This window comes from Rhinolophus sinicus, chromosome 16, assembly GCF_057876585.1.
Source record: "Rhinolophus sinicus isolate RSI-liver-muscle chromosome 16, RSI-T2T, whole genome shotgun sequence".
NCBI classification, from domain to species: domain Eukaryota; kingdom Metazoa; phylum Chordata; class Mammalia; order Chiroptera; family Rhinolophidae; genus Rhinolophus; species Rhinolophus sinicus.
The window spans coordinates 148668695-148685767 of NC_142516.1; the positions used below are offsets into that span (position 1 = coordinate 148668695).

The following is a 17073-nucleotide window of genomic DNA, read 5'->3' on the forward strand; positions in this document are numbered from 1 at the left end:
AATGGATTGTGTCTCTTCAGTGCTTATAACTGTCACGTATCTCTAGGGCATTGCATGGGAACAGGTGGGTAACAAGAGTCACCCTCTGTGATATTCGCAAAGAAACCGAGACCTCGGGTCCTAAAAGGCCCCTTGGAGCCTGAATGAATTCACTATTTACCTGTGAAGGACTTTGGTGTCGCACAGAGTTCCTTTCTTCCCTTCCTTTAGAATAAGGGAGACTTATACTAAAAATAGGGTGTAACATTACTTTCAAAGGTAGACACAGTGCAAGAAAAGAGTAAATATAGGTGAAGCAGACACAAAACAGAGAAAATGTGGCCAGGAAATACAATTAAGTTACACAGAAAAGTATGCCCTGGGATTCTCCACCTGTGCTGGAGGGAAAGGGATCCCAGATTGGACCCAAAGCTTCCTCTAGGATGGGTACTGGGAAGATCCCATCTTAGTAATTAGCCAGGAAGAGACAAGAGTAGATTCTGTTAGCAAAATGTTTTCATGTATGCTGTTTTTATATCTATCGTCTGTTAAGAGTTCCAAGGATTATAGTCCATGGGAAAAAACATCTAGAACATTCCTTTTTTATGCCTGCGACCCAGGTTCCTCAGATTGACGCTATAGTCTCTTCCAATCAATGTTAATTGGGGTATATTGCTGCTGCTTAAGTCGGGAGGCATATTATTATTTAAAATAAACATTTAAGCCTCACAAAACAAGAATAGTTCTAAGGTCCATAGGAGGGGAGGTAACATTCACAATTCATGAATTCAGTCAACAAATGTTGATTAAGGACCTTCTACCTGTCTGGTTCCCTTGCTCTTAGGCAGGGGGGGAAGTGGCCGTGTACAAGAACAGACGCAAAAGGCAATTAAGAGATGGATGGTGGTGATGGTTGCACGATGGTGTAAATGTACAGTGACACTGAACTGTACACTTAAATATGGTTAAAAAGGTAAATGTTATGTTACGCCTATTTTACCACAATAACACAGGCAATTAAGGCTAGTTAAAGGCAATAAAATGGGACTAGATCAAGTGCTTGAGGTGGGGGAGTGGTAGGGACTCGCTGAATGGGCCTCTACCCTGTATAGGGGAGCAGAAGGGCTCCCTGGAGGGCTCATCGTGTCCCTGAACCAGAAAGAAGCAGGAGCCATTGCCTCCATGGCGTTGAGCGTCAGTGTGTCCAGTTGTATCTGTTGTATGTGACCTAAGGAGGAAGCTTCTCGGCTGGTGGAGGCTGAAGGGACTGTTGATGGCTGCTGCCCTTGGGGGTTGTGACTTTCCTTCCTCAATTAACCGCGTCCTCACCTTGTGCTTTCCTTCACAGACGGCCATTCTCAGGCGACAGGGTCGGTACAAGTGCTCCACAGTTCCCGAAAATGCACAAGAGGAAGCACAGAGCTTGTTCGTCACAGAGGTAACGTGTTTCCTCTACGTTGATTTATTTTAAAGTCTTTTTTTTTTTTTGGAGTTTCTTCTTTTTTTTTTTTAATTTATTTTTAAAATTTACTGGGGTGACAATTGTTAGTAAAATTACATAGATTTCAGGTGTACAATTCTGTATTACATCATCTATAAATCCCATTGTGTGTTCACCACCCAGAGTCAGTTCTCCTTCCATCACCATATATTTTTCCTCACGCCTCCCCGTTTTCTTTAGATTTTAATGATGTTTTCAAGGAAGTGTCAGAAAGGTAATTACATTTTTTGTTTTTTTATGATGGAAGTGAAAATAGAATAACATGAGTTTTTCAGAGTCTGAAACTTGGACAGAAATATTAAACCGGGGTCACGTGTGTTGATAAAACATGAATTCTACAGAACTTATAGGCATAACATACAGGGTAACTTGTAGTAACTTGTAAATGGACTCACTGGACATGATGCCAGAGGCTTTGTTATTGATAGTTTTTTTTTTTAAGACCTTTCTTTTTTAAATTTTTTAATAAATTTATTGGGTGATATTCGTTAGTGAAATTATATAGGTTTCAAGTGTACATTTATATTAGACATCTATATATTGCATTGTGTGTTTCTTTTTTAAATGATGATTCTTCTACTTTTTTTTTTTTTTACAATTTTGTGATCTTTCTTTTTTTAAAAAATTAAATTTATTGGGGTGACAATGGTTAGTAAAATTACATAGTGTTCAAGTGTATAATTCTGTAATACATTATCTATATCACATTGTGTGTTCACCACCCAGAGTCAGTTCTCTTTCCATCACCATATACTTGATCCCCTTTACCCTATTCTACCCTCTGCCCCACCCCGGTTACTCTCTGGTAACCACTAAACTCTTGTCTGTGTCTATGAGTTTTTGTTTGTCTTATTCATTTGTTGCTTTCAGTTTTATTGATACTCTTTTTAATGGTGACCCAACACACATTTATGTATTAATTTACTTCATTTATGTGTTTATACTTTTATTTTCAAGACTAGTTCAGTACTCATGACGGGCCAGGTGGTAATGAACAGAGCCTGAGATCCCTGATCAATGTATGATTACCGTTATTTTTGTTTAAACATACCAATAATGATTGTCATAAGGAGGAAAGAGAAGTTATTGCGTTTAGATAGCTTGTTTGTTTTTTTCCCCCTGGGGTGTTTGTTTCTTCCTCCAGGTACTTTGAGGTAGGGTGAACTAATTAGGTGTTTTAATTTTGTTTCTTGAAGTATTCCTTCATTTAAAAAGAATGGATTTGATCTGCATTTTCTAGATGATAAATATGCCCATCAATAAATGAGCCCACTACAAGGAAGTTAAGCTTTTGTAAGTGGAGACCAATGAAAGATTTAGTTTCCATTGAGATTTTTGAAAAATTAAATGTATATTTAAAAATTTTAAAGTATGTTTTCTCATCCTTCTGAAAAGGTAAAGAACATCTTATCTTACCTCCTTTGCTATTGTACTAGTAAAATTAATTCCAGACAAAACAGCCAGGTATGTTTACGGAATCTTCAATGTTTATTTTAAAGCAGGATGCAGGCAAACTGTGACCTACAGGCAAACTCTGGCCTGCAGCCTGTGTCTGTAAGTAAAGTTGTGCTGCAGCACAGCCATACTCGGAGGTTTCCATGTTGCCCATGGCTCCTTTCACCTCACAGCTCAGAGTTGAGTGCTTGCAACAGAGACAGTGATCCTCACAGATGAAAATATTTACTGTCTGGCCTTTTGCAGGAAAAGTTTGTTGTTCCGTTTTAACACACGTAGCAAAATTATTGATTGCTAATTCAATTCTCCCAACTGCTTAAAAAGCACAGTTTTTGAAGGATAACTCTCCATGAAGTTCTTTAATTGCTGCAGATTGAGCAATAGCAGCTTCATCCTACGCTGCTGGAGCCAGCATAACTAACCCTCCTGGGACCCTTCCTCTAGGGTGGAGTGAACAGCACTTCCTCTCCATCCTCTCGTCCATGGAGAATGACCTAATGGCTTTTAAAAAAAACAACTTCAAAAACGTTTCAGTAGAACTTCAAAATATTATTGAATTTCACAAGTTTGAAAGGTCAGTCATGAAATCAGTCTGATCTCTGTGTTTTTAGAGATACGGTTTTCTGGATACTGATTTCAGATTGAACCCATTGTTTCCTAGACTTTCTCTATCCCCAGAAGGATGGGGGTTGCTTTCCTTATTCTGTGTTTTTGCCTTGGAATTTAACAGGTGCCTGCTATGTGAACAGCCAGCAATGGCTTACTAAATGAGTGAACTCTGGCTCCTTAACCTGGTTAACAACGGGTTTTTTTTGCAGTTCCTTATAATTTAAAATATTTAAATATTATAATTATGTTTCTTACTCATTTTGCCTGAGATATTAAAAATCTGGGCATTCAGGTATTCCATTCATAAATGCACTGATCAATATGTCTGTGCTGTTTGGTTTTTGAATTGGGCAGGTACATTTTATGCTTCAGAATGGGTGTAATGTCCTGCAAGAGACTTGGTGGTACAACTTTAGTGGCAGAGCTTGATGAAGACCACCATGGCTCTGAGGGCTGCTGCTGTCTCTGATTTGGCTTCCAAAACAAAGAGAATATGGTCACGTCCGCAAGACCATGTCATACATAGTCAGATGTGACTGAGCTGCGCTAATGGACCTAGGGACAGTAGTGAGAAAATTCTGTGGCTTTTTCTGCAAACCTGTGGATAATTCTGAAGTTGTACTGGTTTGGGGATGTGATTTTGAGTGTGGATGTCTGATGTTCTAAATGTGAAAATGCTTTGAAATCTTACAAGCATTTACAAGAATACAATAGTATTTAAAAAGATTTGTAATTACATAGCAAAGAAATCGAAGAGTTGTTTAGTTCCCACACCTGACTGTTCTTAGCCCTTCTCTGCTACTTATTCCGCCTCTCTGAATGATATTGTAAAAAAACTTATACTACCTTCCCTTCACAATCTTGCCAATGAAAAGCCTGGCACAAGAGAAGCACTCACTGTTGTTGCTGTAGTTATTTTCATGACTTTGGGGTCCAGGGGAGTTTGCCTCAGGGCATAGGCTATGAAACAGATAAAAAGGTTGGCAATTAAACAAAGAAGTGAAGTAAGGAGAATAGAGAGTTTGTTCGTGATATTAGTTAAAACCAGAGTCAAGTAAAAGAGGTAAGATGTAAATACATTTATCTACCTATGTTTTCACTTATTCATTCATTTTTTGCCACAGTGAAGTCAACATACGTGTAGCCAAAAGCTGATTACACAGCAAATCATTTGGGCTGACCTGGTGGTAACCAAATCAAACATTTCACTTACTGATTTGGACTTAGTTCGTCTGTGAAGATACGGCAGATGCGGCCTCATAATTTTAAGCTCTACACACTACTCGATGGAGCCTCCTTGGTAGATGAATGACAGACAGCGTGCTGGCTTGTGGAGTCTGTCGAGTTGGGGTGGTTTAATGCAGTCTGTGTAGGTTAGCATCACCGATAGACACCTTGGCAATAAAATACGTACTCCATACTTTGCGCAGTCCTTACACACACGCACATACACGTGAAGATGTCGTGATGCCATTGTGCATTAGAATCCAGATCTTTCCTTCGAGGAACCTCACACTGTCCCTTACAAATATAAGGAAAAACAGGGCAAATTTATATAATATTGACTAACAGAGCCAGTTGTAATATCAGTAAATACCATGAAAGCATCTTGTGGTTCACACTTTGTGTTCACTTTCATGTTCTATTAGCGGCCACATGACTTCTTAAGAACCAAGGGCTTTTAAGTCTGAAACTACATTGTAATGTAAATGCAGCAAAAGGAGGTGAAGTTTCTCTCCTTGTAAAATCTGCTCTTAGATCTTGAATGATGGTAACTTAAAGGACCCCTCTCCCGAGGATAATGTTTCAATGTTTCTTATACTTCACAGGAGCCTCTGATGGTAGAATCTTGGACATGAGAGGGTTGAGGGGAAATAATTTTTTGGTGTTTGTGTGGGTGTGTATTCGTAAACCTTCCCAAATGTTCTCTAAAAGTCAGCACGTATATTTTTTATGTTTTTCATATAGTTTGTGTTTTTTTAATCCTTCCCCTCCAATAGTGTATCAAAACCTATAACTCTGACTGGCATCTTGTGAACTATAAATATGAAGATTACTCAGGAGAGTTTCGACAGCTTCCAAAGTGAGTAAATGGGCAGACCACACAGGGTGGGGCTATACGCAATAGGGAAAATTCTTTGTATTTAAAACATTTAGGGAGTTATGTAACTTCTGTGCAATCAGAGTAATTAGAGAAAATATTTCTGGATAGTTTATGTGTATACAGGTTAGCTATTGTGTATTTGATAATAGAATGCAATCCTAGTAATCTAGGATTTGTAGGTGGTAATAAACACATGGTTGGTTTAATTATGCCCAGTGATTATTTTCAGGGTACCACTGATAAAACACAAGCAGCTGCAATTTTTTCAGTGAAAAATAGAAAACAAAGAAAATGTAAAGATATTGAAATACACGGCAATGTGTTTTATTGTAAAAATATTTTGAAGAGACAAAAAGAATTTTATATTGAATAAATATGTTAAAAGCATATCAAAGAATAAGGATTTTCCCAGATAAATTTCTTTACCTTCTCCAAAGTATTAACTCGTTCTAGAATGCACCAAAAGCAAGTATGTTTAGATTGATTACTGGTGGTTAAAGTGAACCATGGATGAGTAGGTGTCACCTTGAGAAAATGGTTCATCCTTCAATGATGTAGTTGGCAAATTTAAGTATAGTTGATTATGAAAAATTGAAAGCAATTAATGATGGATTGTGTTTCAGAAGTAACCTTCGCCTATGAAAATTTTACTTGAGATCCTATTAATATATTTTTCTTTGTGTTTGTTGCATCTGTGAGTTTGATTTATTTATGCTAGTCTCAGTGGACTTAGCTGTTTGTTTTTTCCTATTTGTGTGGTTCAGCCACTCCTTAGAGTGTTTAGCCAACTTCCCAAATGCCTCTTTTTAAACCTCAGCCAAGAACACTCCCTTCCAGCATTATCTTCTCCAGATGGGTATGCTCCTTAGTTCTATATTTACCCAATACTCATTGGGGGATTTTTAATTCTCCCCTGTTTGATCAGATTAACCTATCTTCACTGACAGTCTTGTTCATACTATTCTCATGGCTAAAAGAGAACAGACTGTGAGATTTGGTGTATTTACTATAAAATGTAATTTTACTGCTGGTAGATTTCACCTTTTGGCATTCATAAGAGTTTCTGGTTGTGATGAGAATGAGAGGGAGAATTGTAACAGTGATTAGGAACAGAGATTCTGTAGTCTGCCTGTGTCATCTACTTGCTCTTCCCTCTGTAAACCTCAGTGTCTCCATCTGTTAAATGGTCTTAACACCAGTCCCCGACCACCTAAAGAACTAAAGGAGATAACATACGTGAGGTACACAGCACGATGCCTGACACATAGCTGTTTAATAAGTGCTGGCCACTATTGGTATTGTCATCTTTTGGTTGTTAATGCCATCATCTAAGATTGTGGTTTTAGTCACTTTAACTGTGGTAACCTTATTTTCCATGTTCTCTCTTAAAGTTCATATTAAAAGTTATTCTATCAAGTCGTTATTAATAAGCATTCCCATTTGAATATAACTATGGAACTTCCAACATGCTATGCCATCTTTTCTACATAGCTCTTGGAGCTCACTAACCCTTATCACCCACTGTGAAAAGCAGTGGCATTGATGGTTTCTATTCTTTATCTGAGGGGGCCAGCTTCAGATTGGTTAAATGCTATTTCCGCTAATGGAAGAAGAAATGCAACATCTCTTCATGGATTAGGTAATTACAAAACATTTTTTTTTTCTTCTTTTTTTTAAAGCAAAGTGGCCAAGTTGGATAAACTTCCGGTTCATGTCTATGAAGTCGATGAGGAGGTTGACAAAGACGAGGTAGGATGATTGCTCACAGATTTAAAGATTGATTGATTTTATAGACTTCAAGTATTCATCAAAAAATCACCAACGTTTAGCCACAACAGGCATTGGAATGTTTCTTGAAACAGGAAGAATTTTTTTAAATGTGTTGTTTGATCGATTGAAATACGGTTTCTGTTTCAGCTTGACTACTTAGCATAACATGTTCTTCTGGCCCTGTTTATTTGTTCTGAGATCGTTTTCAAAGGCCTGAATAAGATGTGGCTACATTGTTAAAAGATATCAAGATTACTTAGACCTTAAGTTTAGGTTATCTTAAAATGAACTGGTAGCCAATAGATTTTAAATGGCTGTTTCTTCAGTGATGGCTTTCAGTGAAGTATAGCGCCCAGAAGCCCACTCCCCTTGCTCTTGGGGAAATGCTGGTGGTTAGAGAAGTCTACAAAGAGAGCAGGACATAAAGGTAACTGTGTCCACTGAGCAAGGGAAACATAATTAATTAAAGTTAGTGTCGCCCTTCCTCATTCTCTCCTATTCAATATTGGATGCCTCATTGTGAGTTTAGTTTTTGTTTCTTTTTCTAATTGTTGGCTAAGCCAAAAACACCAGCCACTCAGGAACTTGAACAATGTACATGGTAGGAAGTTCCTTTAGAAACCACTTTTGAAAAAATTCTGGCATGAGTAGACAGTCGTTGCAAATGAAAAACAAGAAACTTGGTGCTGATTCACAGTGCGAGGAGGACCAACTGAAATAATGCATGTAAGGCCACACGGAACACACTGTAAATTCTGGACAAGAAAGTTATTTCTGTTCTTGCGAATAATAACAATAACAATAAAACCACCAGCATTAATATTGAAATGGTCTAAAACAAAGCATAAGACGGGTCTTTATGCAGTTGTGTACTTGATAACAAAAATAAATATCTAAATGAGAGGCTAGTTTTAGGAGGTGTGAACTGGGTAGCCTGACACTGTGGCCTGTGCCTCCGAGGGTACCTGCTGAAGTAGATACTGGGCACAGCCTCAAATGGGGGGCACTCGTAAAGAGAGGGGAAGGATGTGGTGGAAGATTTGCCAGATTGTGTGTTTGTGTGTGTATATATTTCATCTGTCTGTTTGTCATGTGTACAAATATATGCTGATATTTTTAGCCCTAGCTGGCAGCTTCACTTCCTTAAACCCAGATCTCAGAGTTTGGGGTCAGAACTTGATTTTTCTAGCTGTTTCCTTTCACTTTTCTAACTCTCCTTTTTTCTACCATCCCTGTTGCGTTCTTCTCTCTCTTTCCTTCCTTTCTGTTGCTCCATCATTTTATCCCTCTTTTCTTTATTGATTCACATCTCCTTCCTCCCTTTGTGTATTCACCTTTCCCTGAACTAAGCATCTGGGAAGTTTTCCAGGAATTTGCTTTTGTCCTTCAACCATAGGGGAGTGTAATTTATAAACATTTTTCATGAAACCAGGCGAGACCTTACAATCCGAGTGGTCAAGTATGGTATGTACTTTCTGTGGCTCATTAAACCCTTAAAAATAAAAATTTGGACTGGAACTAGCTTTGCCTTTTAATGGACTAGAGTTTTCAGAAGTTGAGGCTTTTCCCTTTCTCTCACTGTTCAGTGGATTCTAAAGTAGGTGTTCATGTCAGATGATTACTCAGTAAAGGGCCAAGGGGCAACCTGGCACCAAATGAATGATTTTCCCACTCACCAGACTCACAGTAAACAACATAGGTAATAACGGGAAATTGATTGTGGTATTTTCCTTCTCTCGTAGGATGCTGCCTCCCTTGGCTCTCAGAAAGGGGGCATCACCAAGCATGGGTGGCTGTACAAAGGCAACATGAACAGTGCAATAAGCGTGACCATGAGGGTAAGGAGACCCATCACCCTACTTTCCCCTCCGATTACACCCTTTTTGCTATAGGACTAGGAATAATGCTCAAGATGAAGGGGCATTCATCTTGGGTTCTTCCTGACAGAAGTGACGTTGTCTGGTTAGTAAGATGCCTCCCTTGGTCAGTAAGATCAACCTCCATTGGTCCAGACCCTTCCACCCATTTACCCCCATCACCCTCTCACCAACTGCATGAAGAGGTCCTCATTGGCCTGTTGTGAAGATGTGGTCATTAACACAGCCTTTCTTCTCCGTATTAACTTCAACAATGATACTTCGTACCTCACAGAACAGCACCAAGGAGCTAAACCTAAGCACTTTTGTGAGGTTCTACTTGTTTTGCAAAGTCAAAGTAAAAATTGAGGACTAAAGAGAAAATGGTTACATCGGAAGAAGGTTGCAAAGAGAAAAGTAAAACCAGTGTAAAAAGCTGTGTACAAGAAAAGCAAGACCAGAGAAAAACCAAGACTAATAACAGAGAGAGAAGAAACAATGGGAAGGGGGTAGGATGGACAGGGAGATAAAAATTAAATTGGGGAAAATGCTGACTGTCATAATCCTGAGCCTGGAAAATTGTTCAGTGTCACGAGGCAGAGAAGGGTTGCTCTTCTGTGTGAGCAAGACACCCTGGGGATTTGAGAAAGTTTCCATCCTTCTGAGCTTCATCCCAGATTGGAACTCACAGCACTGCTTTTGGGTGGTTATATAAAATCCCAAATTCTGTGGGTAAGAAAAATGACCTGTGCTTGTTAAGTGGACCTCCTCCTCAGAATTGAAATGCAGTGAAATTATTAGATGTGATGGAAAGTCTTAACTCACCCAGCTACCTGGGGCATTGGCTAGAATTAGATTTGTTTTGGAGAGAATTGAACTGGTTTTTGTATGTGTGTCTTAATTGTGAGTTATCGGTAGAGACTGTGACTCTTTTCATTTTAAAACAATAGCTCTGTGTGTATTTTTCTCTTAGTCATTTAAAAGACGGTTTTTCCACCTGATTCAACTTGGTGATGGTTCCTATAACTTGAACTTTTATAAAGATGAAAAGATCTCCAAAGAACCAAAAGGATCGATATTTTTGGATTCCTGTATGGGTGTGGTTCAGGTAAATATGAAAAGAATTTTATCAAGTTTTCTTCTTTGTAAAAGTACCATCTGTGAATTAGCAGATTTAAGCAAACACTTCCAACAATGACAATTTTGTGGTAGAAATACAATAGCTGGCTTTAAATAAGAAAAGGCTTATTTTTCATCTTTTTAGGAGATGGCCGGTATAACATAGAGGCAGAATTACGTGGTAGTCGGCACGAGTGCTCTTGAACATGAGTTCTTGTGTTTAAAACTTGGCTAGCCACTCTTTACCTGTGTGACCTTGGAACGGCTGTTACCTAAAGTTTCTTCATTTGCGAAATTTGAATAATGATAATGTTTCCTTAATTGGGTAAATGGGAGGATTGGATGAGTTAACTTGGAAACATTTGGAACAGTTCTTAGCATCTCAATGATGACTTTTATTACTATCATTGTAGTACCAGTGGCAAAGTAGCATATTGGTCAAGAGGTTGGGTTTCAGATCCAGACTGAGTTCAAATCCCCGCTCTACCGTTTACCAGCTGTGTAACCTTGGAGATATCATTTAACCTCTTGTGCCTCAATTTCTTCATTTGTTAAACAGGGATAGTAATAGTACCGAATATGGTTTCTGAGAGGGTTAATTTATACTTGTAAAGAGCTTAGAACAGTGCTAGCACATGGTAAGTATTCAGCCAATATCAGAGATTTTTTTTTTGTCATAGTGCAGCTGCAGTTGTAGAATTCTTAAAAATTATTTTTGATTTTATATAACATATGAATATATTCATATTATAAAAAAATCAGACAATACAGATAATGCAGATGTCCCTGTTGACCCCAATTGCTCCCTTTTCCAAAGAGCTACTTTTACCAGTTTGGTGTTTCCTTCCATACCTTTATAGAATTGTCTTTGAAAGCAGGTTGTTAGTTTCCCCATCTGTCCATCCATCCAGCCAGCCACCCACCTAACCATTCCCCCACCAGTTTTCAGGCAGATCTAAGGTAGCAACTTACAAGGCTATATAAAACACAGGATAACATAAATTTAACTAGATTTGAAAGCAGGAAAGGGAACAAGGAGTCGGGATAGGAAGGAGATGAAGTGGAATTGAGCAACAGAAAAAGTATAAAGACCTAACACCAGCTTTGGGTGGGTGACAAACTGGGCTCTATGCTTTCTAGCTTGGGGACCCATTCAGTCATACAGCACACATAGATACAAACAATCTAATTAGTCAGAAGCAGCCCGAGCAATCTCCGAATGAAGATCATTCAGGCATTTCTCTTGGGGGCCCTCATACAGAGGGCACTGTGTGATTAATGAACAATCTCCTTGACAACCCCTCACAATAGATGCAGTCACCATTATCAGAGAATTCTCCTTTAATTCAGTGTTGGCTGATGACATCAGCCCAAAGCTGGGTTCTAAAGAAAGATAGTTTTGTGGGGCCAACGTGTTTAAGGTTAGACACACAGCTGTCTGCTTTGACCTGCAGGTATACTTGTTTATGTGTTTACATGTTTACTTAAAATTAACTTGCATTTTCATCCAAGTGATGGTTCCTCTGGTGTAAACAGTCAAACAGTGCAGAAAGGTAACACAAAAGGCACATTCCTGCTGCACCATGCCCACCTCACCCATTCCCCCCTCTCCTGAAATGATCATTTTTAACTCTTCATTATTTTTCCTGGGATCTGTCTTCATAGTGCTAGATAAGGTGTGTTTGCTGCTCTTCATTTATGAGTGGTGGGCATTACATGCTGGGGTAGGATGTCAGCTCCTGCAGCCCTCCTTCTTGCTCTCATCTGGACTACAGGTGACCCTTGAACAACATGAGGCTTAGAGGTGCCAACCTTCTACAGAGCCAAAAATACATGTGTAACTTTGGACTGCCCCGCCCAACTTAACTACTAATAGCTTATTGTTGACGGAAGCTTTACCAATGACATAAACAGTTGATTAACATATTTTGTATGTTATCTTTACAAATCGACTGTGAATGGTGCCATGTATGGTCTGTAAGTGTATGTGTAAGTTTTTATGAATTTTAACTTTTTATAATCTGTGAATATTTTACGGTAGTAAATGATAAAATAGACTAGTATCTACATATATGTTATGCATTGATGACATACCTGACTTTCTCTTAATTTTTTCAATATTTCTAGGCTATGTGGTTCATCTGCAAATTTTTCAAATGGTCACAAAACAAAAAATGTTTCCAGTATATTTATGATAAAAAAAAAAAGACCCATGTATAAGTAGACCTGGGCAGTTCAAACCCGTGTTGTTCACGGGTCAAGTGTAATTGCTTTCTCAGCCTCAGCACCGCCGCCCTCCTAGAAATCCCCTTGGCCTTCCTCCCTGTGTTGGATTCCCTGTTTCCAGGCTCTTATGTCTCGTTCTTTCTTGTTTTACTTTCTTGTTTTGGAGGAGCACATCCTCCAGTAGCTTCCTGAGAAATCGTGTGTAAGATGTTAAGGTTTTGAGAGTTAGCTTATCTGCAGATATCTTTATTTTTACATTGATACTTGACTGATAGTTTGGCTGGATGTAGAAATCCAAGGTAAAATGGATTTTACCTTGGGGGTGTTGTTGTTTTTTAAATATTGCTTTTGGACATTGTAAAAATTAGCTGATTAATGCTCTGAGTTCAAAGAAATGCCTAAACTTAAATTTTAAAATAGATCTGAAAGGAGTCCAGTTTAGAATGTTCCGCCCTAAAAGTATTTTAGAACCTTGAAGGGATTACACTTATTTTACAGATAATAAAACTGAGGATTGGAAAGAAGGGTAATTCAGAATCAAGGCCCAATGTCCTCCCCACCTTTCAACTTTTTATTTTCATAATCGTGAATATGTGAGGAGTGGGAGGGAGAGAAAACTCATTTCACTTCCAGCCTTTGACTCCTCTGATTCTTGCCTTGAAGTGAAGTTTAAATGAGGTCCCGGCAGCAGTGATGGAGCCCACAGCAGGCCGTCTGTACACAGTAGTTTGTGTGGCTTTGCTGGGAGCGCACTCTTCATGTTTCTGAGAACTACGCAGCCTTTGGGAAGGTTGCCCGGTCCCTGAGACCTGCATGGAGGAGGCCCCCGGTCCTCCTTGGGACTGCAGCTACCCAGCTAGAATTTTAGCGGGTGAGGGGTCTGCTCTGCGCCCCGCAGGTTGGTGGGAATTTGTGATATCATGTCCCTCTACCTGCCTGTACCTATAAGGAATCTCGTGCCATGGTTCTCAGAGCTGAACCTCTATCTAGTGTACTCATGGTGTGGGGGGACAGCGCTATTCCCCCTCAAAGGATGTTTGGTAATTTCTAGAGACATGTTTTGATCTTCACAAGTGGGGCACATGCTACTGGCAGCTAGTGGGAAAGGCCAGGGAGGAAGCTAACCACCTAACATGCACAGGACAGCCCCCCCAGCAGAATTAATCAGCCCCCACATCAGTCGTGCAGAAGTCAAGAAACCCTGGCCTAGGACACGTTCATCCCTCGTCACTTAGTGCATGTAGATCACTTTCACAGGCATAAAAGCCAGAGAGAGGCATGTGGGAAGGATGGGGAAGGTAGACATTGTGTCCCATACCTTTAGAGACTCATAGAAGACGAGGAAGTTCCAGATAAAGAAGTCAAACATATTGATAGGTATTAGTTTTCTTTTTAAAATGTAATACCACATACCAGTTCATTAAAAAAAAAAAAATAGAAGCTAGGGCAATTGAAAATAGTCAGTGAAATTTCATTCATTCAAATGTATTTTTCAAGAGCCTGTTATTTGCCAGGCAGTGTTCTGGAAATGTGGATACGGCACCGAACAAAAGAAATCTCTGCCCTGAGGAGCTTCCATTCCATTGGAGGGGACAGACAACAAATAAGTTGAATATGTAAAATATGTAATGTGTAGATGAAAAAACAAAGCGATGGAGAAAATAAAGCAGGAACAGTGGATAGCGATGGGGTTTATGAGAAAGGGGCTTTCATTTTTAAATAGCTTTGTCCAAAATGCCTGTGAGGTTAGCACCTGTCAGCAAAATAATAGAGAGAAAAAAATGTTAAGGCCATTCCAGTTCATTTAAGATATGTCTCTTTACCCTTTTCCCATTTCAGAACAACAAAGTCAGGCGTTTTGCTTTTGAGCTCAAAATGCAGGACAAAAGTAGTTATCTTCTGGCAGCCGATAGTGAAGTGGAAATGGAAGAATGGATCACAACTCTAAACAAGATCCTCCAGCTCAACTTTGAAGCTGCAATGCAAGAAAAGCGAAATGGAGACTCTCATGAAGGTAGGTGGGCCTAGCGTTCCCCAGGTACAGGCACATTCTATGGGTGTCTTCACTTTTCTCAGAAGGTATAGAGAGTAGACATACATATTGCACAGGTACATGAGCGGTAGGACAGATACGAGCTTTTCACAGACAGTGGATTTCCTACCTCGACATTGTTTTTATAAGGAAATTATGTCAGGGGAAGAACCACAGCTTTGGAGGCAGAAAGGAAGACCTGAGTTCAAATCCCAGCAATAAATACCATTCAGCTGTGAGACCTTGGGCAAGCTACTTACATTTTCTGACCATTGGTTTACTCACCTGTAAAATGGGCACATAAAATGGACCATGCATGTCGATGGGTGGATTAAATTAAAAAAAAGTTATCTCTAGAACCTATCATAGAGTCAGCACTTGAAATACTAATTATAATTATTGTTGTTATTAATCATTTCCTTTGGAATGTTCAAGACAAAGTTAGGATGGACAGAAGCCTCAGATTAAATGCATAGGAAAAATGTGGCGATGTTCTTGACAATTCATGGTTGTTGTTTTTCCCAGTTCTTTGGGTGATTCTCAACTTTGGCTGTGTCTTAGAAATACTTGCAAACTTAAAAAATACTCTTTCCTTTGTCCCACCAAAGATTCTGAGTGAGTTGGCCTGGGTGCTGCCTGGAGAGGCCTGACTTTTAGCGCAGCCCATGGGTGTGGCCCTGTGGCTGGGGTTCATAGCTAGTGTCCGTTGTAATTAGGCAGTGTCCCTGCTGTACCAGCTGTCAAGTGTTTAACTCTTACCCCTGGGCCTGTGCATCCATGTTTTGTTTTTAAAGCTCCAAGGTGTTTCTAATAGGCATCCAGAATTGAAAACCACTGCATTTGAGGGTACATAAGAGAAATGGCCTTCCTCCTCCTGTTTTCAATAAAATATGTTCAACTCTGAGTGACTCAGGTAATCTCTTTTGCCATTTTAGATGATGAGCAAAGCAAATTGGAAGGTTCCGGTTCCGGTTTAGATAGCTACCTGCCTGAACTTGTCAAGGTAACGTCATCTTAAATCTTTCGTTCTTCATGGAATGATATGGAAATATTTCCCATTTCATGAAATACTTCTCATTTCATCTGTTGCAATGATTAACACTTACATTGCAGTAAAACATTACAAGGACATTGCAGTTACTGCCCTTTATTTTCTGACCTGAATATTAGGTGAGGTGAAATACAATGCTGACCTGAGTCAGATTTCAGTCTGTTTTCCAGAAATTGCCTTACAAAGTATTCTCTTTTATTATTATCTTTTAGTGTTTTTTTTCTCCATAACATTTAATGCTACATTGCAAGTATTGAAGAAATATCCAAAATACACAGGTAAATGTTCCTACGGTAACATGGTATTTCACACATATGCACCCCTTATTCAAGTTAATAGACAATTCCAAAAATGATGGATCCATGTTAATCTTGCCACTAAACCAAAGAGGGGTTGTGTGTGATATATAAATTGTTCATGGGTCACTCTGAATGGAAAAAAAAGTTACACCTGTGTTTTTATAATTTTGAGAAACATACATGGTACTGAAAAACACAAAGAAAAACAAAACAACCATATTCCTACCACTCAGATTCAATGTCTTTTTAGCTTCCATATTTAAAAAAAAAAAAAGAAAGAAAGAAAAAATATATATGTATATCATAGTTGAAGTTCTTTTAAACATCATCCTTATTTCATACCCTTTTTTTCCCCCCTGCAACCTCAATCAGAGACAACCACTATTATGAGTTTTCTGGGGTTACTTTCATTTAATTTTTATATCTTTACCAATATATCTGTCATAATGATATATGTGGTTGTGTTTGGTATGTTTAAAAGTGTTATATAAATGCTGACTTAGTATTCTGCACTTTTGTTTTTCAGTTTAGCATTAGTTTTTTTTTAATTTTTAAAATTTATTTTTCAATTACTGTTGACATACAATATTATATTAGTTTCAGGGGTACAGAACCACATAGTGATTAGACATTTATATACTTCACAAAGTGACAACCCCAGTAAGCCTGTTACCCATCTGACACTGTCCATGGTTTTTACAGTATTATTAGTTCAGCATTGCTTTTGAGATCCGCCCAAGTTGGTATATAGGTTTCGTTCATCCCTATTATTGCATGGTGTAAGCATTTTTTGTGTTATCTATTCTATTACTTCCCATTTTTTTATATTACAATGTTACAATGAACATCCTTGTGCTTGTCTCCTTTTGTGCATCTATGAAGAATTCTTTTTTAAATGACAGAAATGGCTTTGTCTTCTCTGGCCCTTTATATTCTTACCCTGTTACTGCCTTTCTATTCCTTCTTTTGCAAATACAGTGAACTAGAGACTCTCCACACCCACATCTTAAACACTGTAATAGAAAACATGGTTTATCTATATACGATTATAAATAGACTGGCATTCAGCATT

General features: G+C 38.7%; 1 protein-coding gene across 36 annotated transcripts in view; it reads left to right on the forward strand.

Annotated features, from left to right (window-relative positions):
• DOCK9 (dedicator of cytokinesis 9) overlaps positions 1–17073 on the forward strand; it is a 256192-nt gene that overhangs the window by 134506 nt on the left and 104613 nt on the right. For all 36 annotated transcript variants that reach the window (XM_074329465.2, XM_074329468.2, XM_074329454.2 and 33 more), the window contains exons 3-9: positions 1328–1417; positions 5545–5627; positions 7328–7397; positions 9161–9256; positions 10248–10382; positions 14459–14633; positions 15587–15654. In XM_074329465.2, the coding sequence (XP_074185566.2) occupies positions 1328–1417; positions 5545–5627; positions 7328–7397; positions 9161–9256; positions 10248–10382; positions 14459–14633; positions 15587–15654 (717 nt within the window). The remainder of the gene's footprint in view (positions 1–1327; positions 1418–5544; positions 5628–7327; positions 7398–9160; positions 9257–10247; positions 10383–14458; positions 14634–15586; positions 15655–17073) is intronic.